At 49.3% G+C, this 15,116-nt stretch overlaps 1 protein-coding gene across 3 annotated transcripts in view; it reads right to left on the bottom strand.

The window, feature by feature from the left end:
* ATP2C2 (ATPase, Ca++ transporting, type 2C, member 2) overlaps positions 1-15,116 on the bottom strand; it is a 95,163-nt gene that overhangs the window by 12,022 nt on the left and 68,025 nt on the right. For all 3 annotated transcript variants that reach the window (XM_011942201.1, XM_011942202.1, XM_011942203.1), the window contains 6 exons: positions 10,121-10,245; positions 9,890-9,987; positions 8,463-8,564; positions 6,795-6,884; positions 4,138-4,239; positions 2,015-2,171 (listed from right to left, as the gene is read on the bottom strand). In XM_011942201.1, the coding sequence (XP_011797591.1) occupies positions 2,015-2,171; positions 4,138-4,239; positions 6,795-6,884; positions 8,463-8,564; positions 9,890-9,987; positions 10,121-10,245 (674 nt within the window). The remainder of the gene's footprint in view (positions 1-2,014; positions 2,172-4,137; positions 4,240-6,794; positions 6,885-8,462; positions 8,565-9,889; positions 9,988-10,120; positions 10,246-15,116) is intronic.

Genomic DNA, 15,116 nt, shown 5'->3' with positions numbered 1-15,116 from the left:
CCCTGAAACTGGGCTTTGCCAACCCAGGAGCATCCCCTGCTTCTAGTGGCCACCTGGCAGCCCTCTGTCCCCAGAGGTCCTCACGCCTGCCTCCGTGCTCCCCTCACCCCGACTCTCCTTCCCGCTCCGTGGGGTTTGTCATCTTCCCCTGGATGTGTGTGGGGTGGGGGGTCTCAGAACCCAAGACGGGATTCACTGACTCTTCCAGTCCTCACAGCTATCACTCCAGGGGATCCAGCAGGTTGGGGCCTCTCTGAGTCACCTGGGCACTGCCCCAGGCCTGCCAGGCAGCAGGCATCAGTTCACGGTCACCTGCTGAGGAATAACATCCCTTCTCTTCTCAGACCAGACACGGGTTGGGAGAACGCACAGGCCTTCTCTAAGGCCAGCTCCCAGGTTGTAGCTTTCCCAGCCACAGGTGGGAGACAAGTCCATTTGTAAGCACAAAAGGACCTGCGTGTGGACTGGGGGACACAGGAAAAGGTCTCACTGTTCCTCTGCCACTGACCCGTTCTCATTACGCTCTCCCCCAGAGCCTGGAGCAAGCCCCCTGCCTGGAACGCGTCGTCATGCACTGCAGCAGAGCAGCAGACATCCAGGCGAAGGCGTTGGCTGCACTAGGCCGGGCTGTCACCCGGGCTGCCCGGTGGGGATTCAGGGCGTGGCCTCACACAGGCACTTCATGGTGCCCAGCACACAGGTGGGGCCCAAGTGCCAGGAGCAGATTTAGAGGCCAGGGCCACGTGGGATGTTTACTTACTCACGTGACCACTCTTAAGTGAGCCGTTTCATTGTCAGCAGAGGCGCGATGTGACCAGAACAGGGAGCTACTGAAGGGCTTGGTCCTATCAACCATGACGAAAGCAGCTGCCACCCACGTGCCAGAGTTTCTCCCAATCCCTCCACTGTGCAGGAGGGATGCCACAGCTCCGTCTTTGGTGTCAGTGAGGTGAAAAGGACCTTCTTACACCAGCCCCTCTCAGATCACCTGGCTCGCAGGAGCTGGGCCTGGCTTCTCTGCCACAGCAAGAGTCAAGGCCCAGGGCAAGCTAAGATGAGATTCGCCATCTCTTCCAATCCTCACAGCAATCAATGAAGTCACTGCTCTCATGCTTTCCTTATGCATATGGGGAAAATGAGGCACAGTATTTACCTGTGGGCCTACTGTAGACCCAGCGCTACACAAACCATTTGGGAGGCAAAGCGCCCGTGCTTTGGGGAATGCTCCCTGCACTCGGGAAGAGGGGGCACATGCTCGGTGCTGGCTTCACCATGCCCCAGAAAGACACAAGGGTCTCGCTCCGTACACCTCTGAGCAAACTTGCCAGCAACCTACAAACTCCATTCCCCAAAGGGGAAGACCAAGGCTCCTGAGCCAATAAGGCCAGCCCAACGCCTCTCACTTCCCCAAAGGGAACACCAGCGCCTAAGGCCAGCCCAACTCCTCTCATTCCCCTCAAGGGAACACCAGCGCCTAAGGCCAGCCCAACGCCTCTCACTTCCCCCCAAGGGAACACCAGCACCCAGGAGCGCTTCTAAATGCTTCCTCTGTACCTGGCTAGGGTGACAAATGACACCAAGGGAAATGTGAGTTTTAATGTTCAGCCCATCAGGGAAGGCACTGGCTCTGCTGCAGAAATTTCAAAATGGCCAAGGGAGAAAATATATTCCTTGACTGAAAAGAGCTTCAGGTTTTCCTGATAAGAGGCAATGAGCAGAAAGACCTATTGGGAAAATCAATGTTTGGGGTGCAGCCCATTCACCTGCCTTAGGAAACTCAGCAAGGGAGGGTCCCCCCTTCTGTGGATTAACAGGGGTCACTGAGGAACTGGGATGAGGCGGGGGCCTGCCTTTCATGGGACCATCAGGTTCCAAGCACGTGTCATTGCTGTCAGCATGCTGCCTGACTCCTTGGGACAGGTGACCTCCTTGACTGGGGATCCTGCTTGAATGCACTTAAAAGTCAATGTTACACGCAAGCTTAAAGCTCTGGGCTGGGGCCGCAGGCACTGACCTCGCAGACCGAGGGACCCCATCCTCTTCTCTTCCTGCAGGCAGAATGACCTCTGCTGGGGTGTCAGCGGCAGGGGGATGCCTCCGTTGTTGTACATGGTGCAGTAGCGGATCACCTCTTCCAAGGCCCCCTTCATGAAGTAAATGTCTTCCTGATCCTTAGAAAAGAAAAAGGGAAGAAATCCACTACCACTGGAAGCCTTGGTTCATAGTAACCATCACCCCACTCTGCACGAGGTTACAAAGACACACGCAGGGACGTGGGCAGCGGAGTTACTTATAGTGCACTGGCTGGGGCTGTTCACAGGTGCTGGACAGGTTCGCTAAGTTCCGGAATCCCATCCATGGAATGTTTTGCAATCCAGAGAAAGAACAAGGTCAGTCTTCAACCTGTACCACCCTTGTTCTTTTTTCAGTTCCCTCGTTACGGTCACTCAGAGCATCTTGTATGTTTCATGCATGGGAGGTATCATCCCAGCTCGGACATGCCTTTGGGGTGTGATTAACTGGGAATATTTCTGTTAGACTGTTGCCTCCCTAGGGCATCACCAAGTCTATTTTGTACCCACCCCCAGCACTTGGCTTGTCATAGTGAATCCACGTGAGTAGCTGATCATTTTTCCTGTGTTTTTGTTAAGCTCTGTCATGACAAATACGTAGACTATAAGCTCCACGTGGGGAGGCCCTGGGTCAGTGAAAGTCATACTGTATCCCCAGCCTCACTACTGGACCTACCTGGCTCACGTGGGTGCACAGTGTCAATATAACACTGTTATAAGTTAATAATACTATATATAATTAGTTAATTTATTAATTATAATACATATGTATTATATGTATATTATTTATATGTATATTACATTATATTATTTATATGTATATTATATATTATATATATTAACTTATATAATTATATTACATATTATATTATAATTAATATGTTAATATAACAAGCTTATATTAACCAACACAGGCATCTAAGACACAATATTAAAAGAAAATCTTAGGGGGAAAAAGTAAATTACAAACACTATAAACAGTGACTTTGTTTTGAAAATACCATCCAGATGTTGTCATTTGCTTATTTAGAATCTACAGTGCTCCATCCCACACTTAAAACCGAATTACCGCTGGGTGGGTGGTGGGCAGGGAGGGAAGAGGGGTGGAATGAAAAAAGCTTTCATTTTCATGTCATATTTCTATACTTTTTCAATGAGAAATATTACCATTGCCTTGCAGGGAAAAAGATTTAAAGGTCTAAAAGTTTTCTGAAAATCCATAATCCCTTCTAAGCCCCTGAAATGTACAAGGGCCTGGCATGAGCTGCGCAAGCTGCCCACAGCCCCGAGTGGGAGCTGAGCAATCTGCATAGGCAGACACGGTAGATTCTAGAAAGAGTGAGAAGGAAGAGGAGGGGTGGAAAAAAAGGTAGAAGGCAACAAAAACTTCAAAAAATAGCATTTAATGAAAATCTGAAAAGTCACAACAAATCTGAAAAGAAAATTTAAAAAATCAGCCGTAATGTCCACCCGGGGTGGCCACAGCTTGGTATGTGTTCCTCTAGTCAGGAACAACGTGTGTGCACACGCTGATGCACCACCCAGACACGCCTTCCGTACTGAAGGATTTGCTTCCCGGTATGACGAGAAGATGAGCTAAGAAGTATAAAAAACTCAGCACAGGGCTGCAAAGAGAGGACTGGCAAGTTGGCAACTGGTTTTAGCAGCAGGGCTTTAGTCAGTGGATTACAGGCTGGTAAATCTCAACATTTGCACCTGCATCGGAATCTGCAGAAAACGAAGGTTACTGGGTCCCATCCCTGGACCATCTGACTCAGGAGGTCCGGCATGGAACCTGAGATCCTGCATTTCTAATAGATTCTCGTGTGATACAACCGCGGCTACTCCGGGGACCCTGCTTTGAGAACTTCTGTTTTAAACAAAAAGCCAGAAGCAGACCCAAGAGAATCAAAGGTTTGATGGTGATTAGGTTTTTCCACGTATTTGGAATGTCACAGAAGCAGCCAGGAACTTTCAAATTATCCTTGAAGTCTGCATTTTGCTTGATTTCTGGGTGGGGGCCTGGGCGGAAAGAGAGAAGAGGCTGAAGATTGAAAGGGCTCACCTCAGTCTTCAGACTGCATTTCACCGCCATCCACTTCTGCTCTGAACTGAATGGAATCTCTTCTTTTCTTATGTATGAATTTTTAATATCACTTAAGTCCATCTAGAATAATAAAATGCCCATTTTTAGTGAGTCATCTGAAGCCAATCTCTATACAAAACTCAGTCCATTTAAATTATTCATTGTTCAAACCACCTCTGGCAGATAAGAAATCCAAGCATTTAGCACACAGAAAGAAGGCCATTTTTTCTGTCGGTTGCCGGTGACACCCAGAAGCTGGGAGATGGAGCCTGGCCCTGCTCACACCTTGATTTCAACTTCTGGCCCACAGAGCTGTGTTTCAGTGTGTTTTGGTTACTCTTAATCACCAGCCAGTGGTGCTTTATTTCAGCAACCCCAGGACCCTAATCCAGGAGCAATAATGGAAGAAAAGTTGGGAACCACTGGCCTGGCCTCAGTGCCATTTAGAGCAGGAGAGACAGATAAGAACCACGAAGTGCTTGCCCCATGTCTGTCACACAGGCAGCACTTCCTACGTGCCAGCCAGTGTTTATTCTATATTCTAAAATCTTAAGCCAGGCCCCAGGAAAGAGGAAAATCATGACACATTAAGGAAATCTCCCAGCTTCTAGGTTCTGGAACCTCTCTCCTCTCTAGGCTGCAGGGCGGCTGGTGGCGGGAGCAGGGTGACACACGGGTGTCATTCCTGCCAGACAGTCAGGCCGGCACCTTCCCTTCTGGGCAGTGAGGAGTTGTTGAATGGAGCAGACTGAGCACTATTTTAAAACGGGAAATGAGCTCCATTCACTATACAAACGCTGCAGAGAGGATTATCTTCTGTGAATGGAAGGAAAATCATATCATGTCATGATTTCTGTTTGTTTTTTTGAGACGGAGTCTTGCTCTGTCGCCCAGGCTGGAGTGCAATGGTGTGATCTCGGCTCACTACAACCTCCACCTCCCAGGTTCAAGCAATTCTCCTGCTTCAGCCTCCTGAGTAGCTGGGATTACAGGTGTGCACCACCATGCCCACTTAATTTTTATATTTTTAGTAGAGATGGGGTTTCGCCATGTTGGCCAGGCTGGTCTCAAACTCCTGACCTCAGGTGATCCGCCCACCTCAGTCTCCCAAAGTATTGCGATTACAGGTGTGAGCCGCCACGCCCAACCTTTTAGTTTTTTGAGGCAGGATCTCACTCTGCCATCTAGACTGGAGTGCACTGGTATGATCATAGCTCACTGCAACCACAGACTCCTGGGCTCAAGGGATCCTCCCACCTCAGCCTCCTGAGTAGCTGGGACCACAGCCATGCACCACCACACCCAGCTAACTTTTATGTTTTTTGTAGAGATGGGGTTTTGCTATGTTGCCCAGGCTGGTCTCAGACCTCAGCCTCTTCAAGTGCTGGGATTTGAGTCACTGCACTCAGCCTGTAATGACTTCCCAATGCTCTTACACTGGGGAAAAACGACTGATCTACCATCACAGGGGCTTATGAGAGGGCAACCACCTCCCCTGCGCCCAGCACCAGCTTTGGGAAGGCAGCGGTGTGGGAGGTCGGAGTCTTGCACTGGAGGGAGGGACAGGTAAGTTGATAACAGAAAGCAGTAAAGTGAGCCTGGGATGAGAAGAGGTGTCTGCTGGGATGGAAACTGGAGTGAACTTGAAGAGAAAGTCGGTGCTCACCAGTGAGGACAGGCAGGAGCAGTCAAAGCCCAGGAGGAAGCAGGAAGGGGGGTGAGTGAAGGGGCCAGGCTGGGTGGCAGCGAGGCGTCAGTGCTGGCGATGAGCACCCTGAGTCAGGCTTTTCCCTTGACCTTGATGGAGAGGGGTCTGATCAGACCCAAGTCAGAGACAAGTCACACCACAGAAAGCACGGGGTGGGCCGGGGAGAGGAGCTCCCGCAGTGTCCAGGGGAGCCCTGGCTCTGGGTGAAGAGGAGGGATCCAGGCCAACTGGCCATGGAAACAGACATGGGAGCTGACCGGGGCCACCTTCCTCCTTCCTTTGCTCCCTCCTCTTAACCTCTTCCAGCCCCTCCTTTCCCATGTCCTTTGTCCTCTCTTCTTGCTTTCCTGTCACCTGCATTCCCAGCCCATGTTTTTCTGCCTTTCCTTCTGCTAACTTGTGCACAGAGCGCAGCAGACCCCCATCAGCCCCCATCCATCCCCTCCACACTGCAAGCAGCCACTTGATACATGACGCTGGGCACAGAATGACCTGGGGCAACCCTGCACAGCCACAGAGCCCAGGATGTAACGCTGAGCCCCAGAGTCACTGGAATGCATTCCCAGGAACCAGCCCCTCCCAGTGGTGCCTCGGTGAGCACAGGGTCATGTTGGACGCACAGGGAGACTCGTTCCACTGTCTGTCGCCTCAACACCTGACCAGGGCCTGAACCACAGGGGAGCTCATAGGACTCTTTTGGAATCGCTGGAGGAGGGATTAGAGACCTGCAGAACTTCCTGAAGTCCCATGGAATCTCAGAGCTCACCTCGTCTACCACCAACAGATGGCCCACGGCCAGCTTGGGCCATTTTCTTCCGTGATTACCTAACATCCCTAGTCCTGTTAGCTCAGACAGGAGCTGGCTTTCTACCAACGAATCCAGCCCCGAGTGGAAGAATTCCCCACACAGACACCCAGGACATCCTACCTTCATTGCCAGGGCCATCAGGGCACCCTCGGTGGGCTGTCCCATCACGGCGTTCTTCCTGATGACCGCGTTGTTGGCGACACAGCCCGCCTGAAAGGGGATTATCCCGACGTCTGTAGTTAGTACTGGGCTCATGAAAAAGTTAGACACTGCGGGCTTTTCCCAGTTTTACAGCTGGGGCTGCGGGGACAAGACTTGCTCTTTAAAACAGCTCAGCGTCCTGGCTTTTTAAAATGAACACCGTGACTATTTCTTGGCTGTGCTGAATGTTGGTTCCCACAAAGCTACCATGAGGGGACCCAGCAGGGAGACAGGTGGACGGGTGCTGATGAGGCAGATGACGCGGAGTGACCCGTAATGGGGATGATGGCGTTTCCACTTGGGGTGACAAAGTGTTCTAGACAGTGGTGATGGTTGTACAACTTGTGAGCATAATGAAACCACTGAATTGTGCGCTTTAATGGGGTGAATTCATGGTAGATGACTTCTGTCTCAATTTAAAAATAAATATTTAAAAAATGAACAAGAGACAAGCAAAAAGAGCGGGATTCCCGGCGCCCTTCCTTCCTGGCCTGGTGAGCCTGGACACTCACATTACTTCTCTGCCCATTTCTTTTCTTTTTTATTGTTACTTACTAGTTTTGCATATTTTTGTTTCATTCTTCATTCATTCATTCAAGACAGAGTCTCACTCTGCCACCCAGGCTGGAGTGCAGTGGCATGACCTCAGCTCACTGCAACCTCTGCCTCCCTGGTTCAAGGCAATTCTCCTGTCTCAGGCTCCTGAGTAGCTGGGACTACAGGTGTGCGCCACCATGCCTGGCTAATTTTTCTATTTTTTAGTAGAGGTGGGGTTTCACCATGTTGGCCAGGCTGGGCTTAAACTCCTGACCTCAAGTGATTCACCTGCCTTGGCCTTCCAAAGTGCTGGGGTAACAGGCATGAGCCACCACGCCTGGCCATATTTTTGTTTTTTAATCTGTAAAACCGAGACAGCGTTCGCTGTGATAGTGAAGTGGCCGCTGGAGGCAGGTCCTCTGCAAGTGGCGCTCACCGAACTGTACAGACGAAGAAGGCTGCTATGTGGGGAGGAGTGAGCCCCTGTGAAAGGGTGAGTACAACTCGGAATGCAGGACTCATCACAGCAACAGGGGAACGTCATCACAGGCTCACTAAGTAATAGGGGAAATTTATCACACGCTCGCTCATAGCAATAGGAGAAATTCATCACAGGCTCACTTTTTAACCATTCATCAGGCACGTCTCTGTGCAGGAGTCTCCTTAGAGCCTTCCCAGTGGGCGGTGATTAGAACAGAGGCTTCTAGCTCTTCTTTTTAAATATTGTTTTAAAAAAATAATACAAACAGGGTCTCACTATGTTGCTCAGGCTGGTCTCAAACTCCTGGCCTCAAGTGATTCTCCTGTCTTGGCCTCCCAAAGTGCTGGGATAACAGGCCTGAGCCACTGTGCCCAGCCTAGCTCTCCTCTTACCTCTGATGTCTCCATCAGTTTTGGGGCCATTTTTTCAGTGCTGTGACAGCCTCACCCCTGGGCGGTCCAGTCATTGTCAAGAACCAGTAAGTCCAATGGCTGTTTCCCTTTTCAGAGAGACGCCCCAGAAGCCCCGGTGTAAATGCCTATTTCCCCCGTGGTGCTTTTGACACCTACCTCCACTAACTTTCCTACTGAGACATTGGAAAATTCCTTAATGACTTCCTTGGATGGTAGAAGACACACAGTCCCTTGACCGTCATACCCAACTCCACTGACCTGCAGGGCGAGGCAGAAGAAAGGGTGTCGCCAAGAGTCAAAAACGTGCTCCCCCGGTTGGCCCACAATCCCAGTCCTGGGGATTCATTCCAAGGACATAATCCTAAGCGTGGACAGGGCTTTCAGTATGAAGATGTTCGCTGAAAGATTACTGATGAATCGGATACGTCACTGCTGGCACAGTGCCAGGCATCAGTAAACCGCAGCAAGTTTACTCAGTGGGACACTGCAGCCAGTACAAGTGATGGTTAAGAAAACTAAGAACTAGCATAGAAGAGTGCTTATATTCTAAGAACAGGGGCGGGCAAACGTGTTAGCCTTTGCAGCCTATTTCCAAGTTTGTCCTGGCTACTCAGCTCTGCCGTTGCAGCACACTGAGGCATGAAAGCAGCCATTGGCAACATGTACACAAATGGGTGTGGCAGTACACCAAGAAAACTTGATTTTCAAACAAGCACTGGCCCATGGGCAATCATTTGTTCACCCCTTGCTTTGGCCAGTTTTGTAGAAAAAATATCAGGATAAAAAATTGCACATTCAGGGAGCTTCCAAGTGCACCAAGCACACAGAAGACACTGAAAAACACGCGGGGACTTGGGAGGCTGAGGTGGGAGGATCCCTTGAGCCCAGAAGTTAGAGGCTGCAGTGAATCATGATTGCACCACTGCACTGCAACCTGGGCAACACAGCAAGACCCTGTCTTAAAAAACAAAACAGTCTGGGCATGGTAGCTCACGTCTGTAATCCCAGCACTCTGGGAGGCCAAGGCGGGTGGATCACCTGAGGTCAGGAGTATGAGACCAGCCTGGCCAACATATAGTGAAATCCCATCTCTGCTAGAAAATATAAAAATTAGCTGGGCATGGTGGGGTATGCCTGTAGTCCCAGCTACTTGGGAAACTGAGGCAGGATAGTCACTTGAACCTGAGAAGTGAAGGTTGCGGTGAGCCAAGATCAAGCCACTGCACTCCAGTCTGGGTGACAGAGTGAGACTCTGTCTCTCAAAAACAAAAAAAACCCACAAATGGACTAATCATGGTTAGTTTATCATGGAAGGTATGGAAATATTTTTCTAGCTGTTAAATTTTGTAATGTGCTTACAATTAATAAGTAACTAAAAAAGGAGTCTACCTTAAATTGGTCATCTTTTGAAAGGAAGTATGGGATGATTAAAAAGAAAATCAGTCATGTTAGCAAGAGATTGTAAGATGACCTCAATTTCTTTCTTCCTTATTGTGTTCTAGAAGACATTGTGTGCTTTATCTAGAAAGGAGACAGCCTGGCTGGGTGCATCTTTAAGGCTTGTAAATTCCTCTGGGGCTCACCTCGGCATGAAGCCCATCTGACGTTACAAGCTGGGTCACTGTCATTTCGTTGGCAGTCAGAGTACCCGTCTTATCAGAACAGAGAACACTGCAGCAACCTGGCACAACAAACATCAGTTTCTAGAAAAGTCGCCACCCTCAGGCTTGTGAAACCCCCAGGCTGGATTGCCCTGACAGCCAAGCCCCCATTCAGTTCCACAAGTAAGAATCCCACCGGCTGGAGTCCCTCACCTAAAGTCTCCACGATGGGTAACTTTTTCACGATGACCCGCTTCTTGGCCATCCGCAGCACTCCCAGGACCAGCGTTACCATGACGACGATGGGCAGACCCTCGGGAATGGCCGCCACAGCCAGGCTGGAGCAAAAGGTCAAATGAGTCCCCTCCTTAAGGAGTGTGTGACTTTCAGCTGGGGCTGGCAATGCTTTGGCTGGTGAAGCTTGTCTTAGGTGTCCGCAGCGTCCTGGTTTTATTTTCCATTCCCAATCCTAAGGTGCACCTGCCTCCTTCTTCAGCACCCATTGTCCTGAGCCCTCCCCTGCAGACCCTGCTCTTGGGAAGGGACCTAGCCTGTCAGTCATCCACACCTTAGCGTGAATTAGTCTGTCAGCTGTTTTGCCTCTTTAAAAGTATCTTGTATTTACATTATTCTCATTTATTAGAAAAGGCTTTGGGTCCCATGAAAGGAACTCCCAGAATCAGACAATAAGTGGGAGTAAGAGTTTTCGGTTCCAAGGGCCCTCATGGGTCCCTTGAATTTCACTTTTCATGAGCGTAGTAGTGTAGACACTTCCTGTGAGGAAGCCAGACAAGGAAGTCCAGGTCAGGGGAGGTGAAGAGCCACAGCGACGCCCTTGCCTACTGTGTGGATCTGTTTCAGGGTATCTGCTCACGTCTTTCTTACCCCTAAAACTCTCCCCGTACGGTGTGACTCCACTCCCCCATAACCAGGTTGACTGGATTTGAGGGGAGCGTGTGACCCAAGCTGAGCCGGTGAGATGCTGTCTTGGCAATGAGACTGGGGCTGCCCACGGATGCCCCTTCCCTGGGTGTGTCAACAGGTGAGAGGATGTGTGGAGGGGGCTCCTTCTGCCCCTTTTGGCTGAGACTCCACAACATCAGGGCCGAATGGCCCCACATCCCACACTCCTGAAGTGGTGGAAAGGTATGATGCCTGGTGCCTGGTGTCCAGTTTGACATAGCCAGGGGTGGGCTGTAGATAGGGCAAGAGTGTTTGCAAGTGGGCCACTGTTGAAGCCGGGTAGTAGCTACATAGGTGTTCACTTTATCATCCTCTCTGCTTTGGTACATGCTTGAAAATTTCCTTTAAAAAATGTAAAAATAAACATGAAGAAACCATGACAACCCATATGTCCATCAGTGAACAAATGGATGAGTCAAATGTGGTCTATCTATGCAACAGAATACCCTTCAGTCATATAAAGGAATGAGGCACTGGCACACGCCACCATGTGGATGAGCCCGGAAAACGTGCTGCTGAGTAGAAGAAGCCAGACACTGAAGGCCACTCAGTGCGTGACTCCACTCATACGGGATGTTCAGAATAGGGAAACCTACACAGAAAGAAAGATGAGCGACTGCTTAGGGCTGGGATGTGGGCACAGGGGGGAATGTAGAGTGACAGCTAAACGGCACAGTGTTTCTTTTTGAGGCAATAAGCAAATGTTCTAGGCCAGGAGTGATGGCTCACACCTGTAATCCCAGCACTTTGGGAGGCCCAGGCGGGCAGATCACCTGAGGTCAGGAGTTTGAGACCAACCTGGCCAAAATGGTGAGACCCCGTCTCTACCAAAAATACAAAAATTAGCCGGGTGTGGTGGCGTGCACCTGTAATCTCAGCTACTCAGGAGGCTGAGACAGGACAGTCACTTGAACCCGGGAGGCGGAGGTTGCAGTGAGTCGAGACTGTGCCATTGCACTCCAGCCTGGCGACAGAGGGAGACTCCATCTCAAAAGAAAAAAGAAAATCTTCTAAGGCCAGGCACAGTAACTCAAAACTATAACACCAGCACTTTGGGAGGATCACACTGGTAGATCATTTGAGCTCAAGAGTTCGAGACCAGCCTGGGCAACATTTTTTTATTTCTACAAAATATATATATATATTATATATATCTATCTTTATATATATATATCTTTATATATAATATATATTATATATATATATTAGCTGGGTGTGGCAGTGTGCACCTATAATCCCAGCTACTCAGGAGGCTGAGGTGGGAGGATCGCTTGAGCCTGGGAGGTCAAGGCTGAGGCTGCAGTGGGCCATGATCACGTCACTGTGCTACGGCCTGCATAACAGAGTAACACCCTGTCTCAAATAAAATAAAAAATAAAATAAAATAAAATAAAATGTTCTAAAATGGACTGTGATGATGGCTGTATATATCTGTGAATACACTAAAAACCATTAAATTATATGCTTTAAATGGATGAATTATACGATATGTGAATTATATCTCAATAAAGCTGTTTAAGAAAGAAAAAGGCCGGGTGTGGTGGCTCATGCCTGTAATCCCAGCACTTTGGGAGGCCGAGGTGGCCAGATCACCTGAGGTCAGGAGTTCGAGACCAGCCTGACCAATATGGAAAAACCCCATCTCTACTAAAAATACAAAATTAGCCGGGCGTGGTAGCGCAGGAGGCAGGAGAATTGCTTGAACCCGGGAGGCAGAGGTTGTGGTGAGCTGAGATCGCACCACTGCACTCCAGCCTGGGCGACAAGAGCAAAACTCCATCAGAAAGAAAGAAAGAAAGAAAAGAAAGAAAAGAAAGAAGGAAGGAAGGAAGGAAGGGTGGGCCTTGGCTGGCGATGGGAAGGGGAGGAGAGATTTTGAGCAGGTGAGGGAGGCTGGCCAGATTCTCCCCATCAAGCCTCCACCCGAGGCCAGGCTGAGGGGTGGGGAGGATATGACTTAAATGGAACTCCAAGTGCTGTCATTGCATGGAACCAGTCTGTACAATTTCTAGAAAGAGACTATTTAGGGGACTAGAAGTAATGTGGAATTTCTGTTATCTGAGATACCAGAAACGTCCTGGGAGAAGGGAGCCACTGTCTCTCGCCACACCTGCAGCCCACCCACAGCCATGGCCAGGAACCCTGCAGAAGCCCCTGAGGACACCCCCGGTCCAGGCCCCGGGTCCAGGCTGCCCAGGAAATACATGAAATCGGCCAGTGTGAACGAGACCACGGGGCGATCCCAGAGCCCAGGCCCTCCTCTAAAAGAAAAGCCACCACCAAATCACCAGGGACGACAGCAATGCACAGTGCTGCCGGGCCTCCCACGCTCCCCAAGAGAAGCTGGAAACCCAGGATCTTTTTCATGCAAACTCCCAATTTTTAGATATTGGCAACAAATTCCAATGAAAAAAATACAGTTCAAACAAAACATATTTTCTGGCTATATCTCAAACAAGGGTGGCTAGGTTTGTTTGAGATGGAGTCTCACTCTGTCACCCAGGCTGGAGTACAGTGGTGTAATCTCAGCTCATTGCAACATCCACCCCCCAGCTTCAAGCAATTCTCCTGCCTTAGCCTCCCATATATCTGGAATTACAGGCATGTGCCACCACACCTGGCCAATTTTTGAATTTTTAGTAGAAAAGGGATTTCACCATGTTGGCCAGGCTGGTCTTGAACTCCTGACCTCAAGTGATCCACCTGCCTCGGCCTCCCAAAGTGGTGGGATTACAGGCATAAGCCACTGTGCTTCGCCTGCTTTTTGTTTTTTTGAGACAGGTTCTTGTTCTGTTGCCCAGGCTGGAGTGCAGTGTTGTCATCAAGACTCACTGCAGCCTTAACTGCCTGGACTCAAGCAATCCTCCAGCCTCCGCCTCCCTGGTAGCTGGGACACAGGCATGCACCACTTTTTAGTTCCTAATTTAAAAAATTATTTGTAGAGACAAGGTTTCACTGTGTTACCCAGGCTGGTCTTGAACTTCTGGGCTCAAGTGATCCTCCCACCTCAGCGTTCCCAAGTGCTGGGATTATATGCATGAGGCACCAAGCCTGGCCAGGTGGCTGTTTTTATCCTCTGCATTAGAAAATCCAGCAGAGCAAGGAGGTGTACAGTAAATAGTTGCTGCCTGAAGAAGTGAGTATAACAATGCTTAGGCCTGCGCTGGCCTAGCACACAGGGAACACTCCACCTGGGTTGGCTGATAGGCAGAACACTGGGTGAGAATCCATTCAGCCAGGATCACACGGGGAGACCATGTTTCATCAGAGCAAACACACAGTTGATTGTGAAGGGCACCATTATTTTGTGTAGCGCTCAGAAAAGAATAAACACGGCCAATTTATCAGTAACACCATGCTTTCCAACTACATTGCTTATTAGAAGAGGTCTGATTTAACACGGCCAATTTATCAGTAACACCATGCTTTCTAACTACATCGCTTATTAGAAGAGGTCTGATTTCAGAGGAGTTGGAATGCGAAAAAGAATGTACATCTCAGAATCAAAGAAAGATGGTACATTAACTGTTGGCAACAAATTCCAGTTACAAAACAGGCAGTTGGAATAGAATGGTTGTGAATGGTGACCTTTCACTCCGGGACAACGGAACAGGCATGGACATGTTAAATAAACCAAGATTAGAGAATTTGATCAAGGGGCTGTGCCCGGTTTCTGCAGTGACAGCCAGAAGGCTTCGCTGGTTTTTATGGCACAGGGTGTGAAGACCAGCTAAGCAAACATTTGTGGAGGGTTATGACGGGGACTTTCATCCCATATGGCAGGGGAAGGGCATCTTTGTATTACCTGGATGAATTCATCATAATAAAGAATTAATCCACAAGCTAATAAAGATTAGAACGGGCCGGGTGTGGTGGCTCACACCTGCATTCCCAGCACTTTGATACGCAGAAGTGGGTGGATCACTTGAGCCTGGCCAACATGGTGAAACCCCGTCTCTACCAAATACAAAAATTAGCCAGGTGTGGTAGCAGGCACCTGTAGTCTCAGCTACTCAAGGAGGCTAAGGCAGGAGAATCGCTTGAACTCAGGAGGCGGAGCTTGCAGTGAACCAAGATCACATCACAGCATTCCAGCCTGGGTAACAGAGCGAGACTTAACCTCAAAAAAACAAAAACAAAACAAAAATTGATTAGAATGGACCAGGAAAAGCAAGCGCCTTGGATCATCTTAAATGTCACTTAACATATAGGGAATTCATTTTTTTTGTTTTTTTTTTTTTTGAGA

This window comes from Colobus angolensis, unplaced genomic scaffold (assembly GCF_000951035.1).
Source record: "Colobus angolensis palliatus isolate OR3802 unplaced genomic scaffold, Cang.pa_1.0 Scaffold207, whole genome shotgun sequence".
NCBI lineage: Eukaryota > Metazoa > Chordata > Mammalia > Primates > Cercopithecidae > Colobus > Colobus angolensis.
The sequence above is the reverse complement of the archived record's forward strand: the minus strand, read 5'-3'. Positions and strand labels throughout refer to the sequence as shown.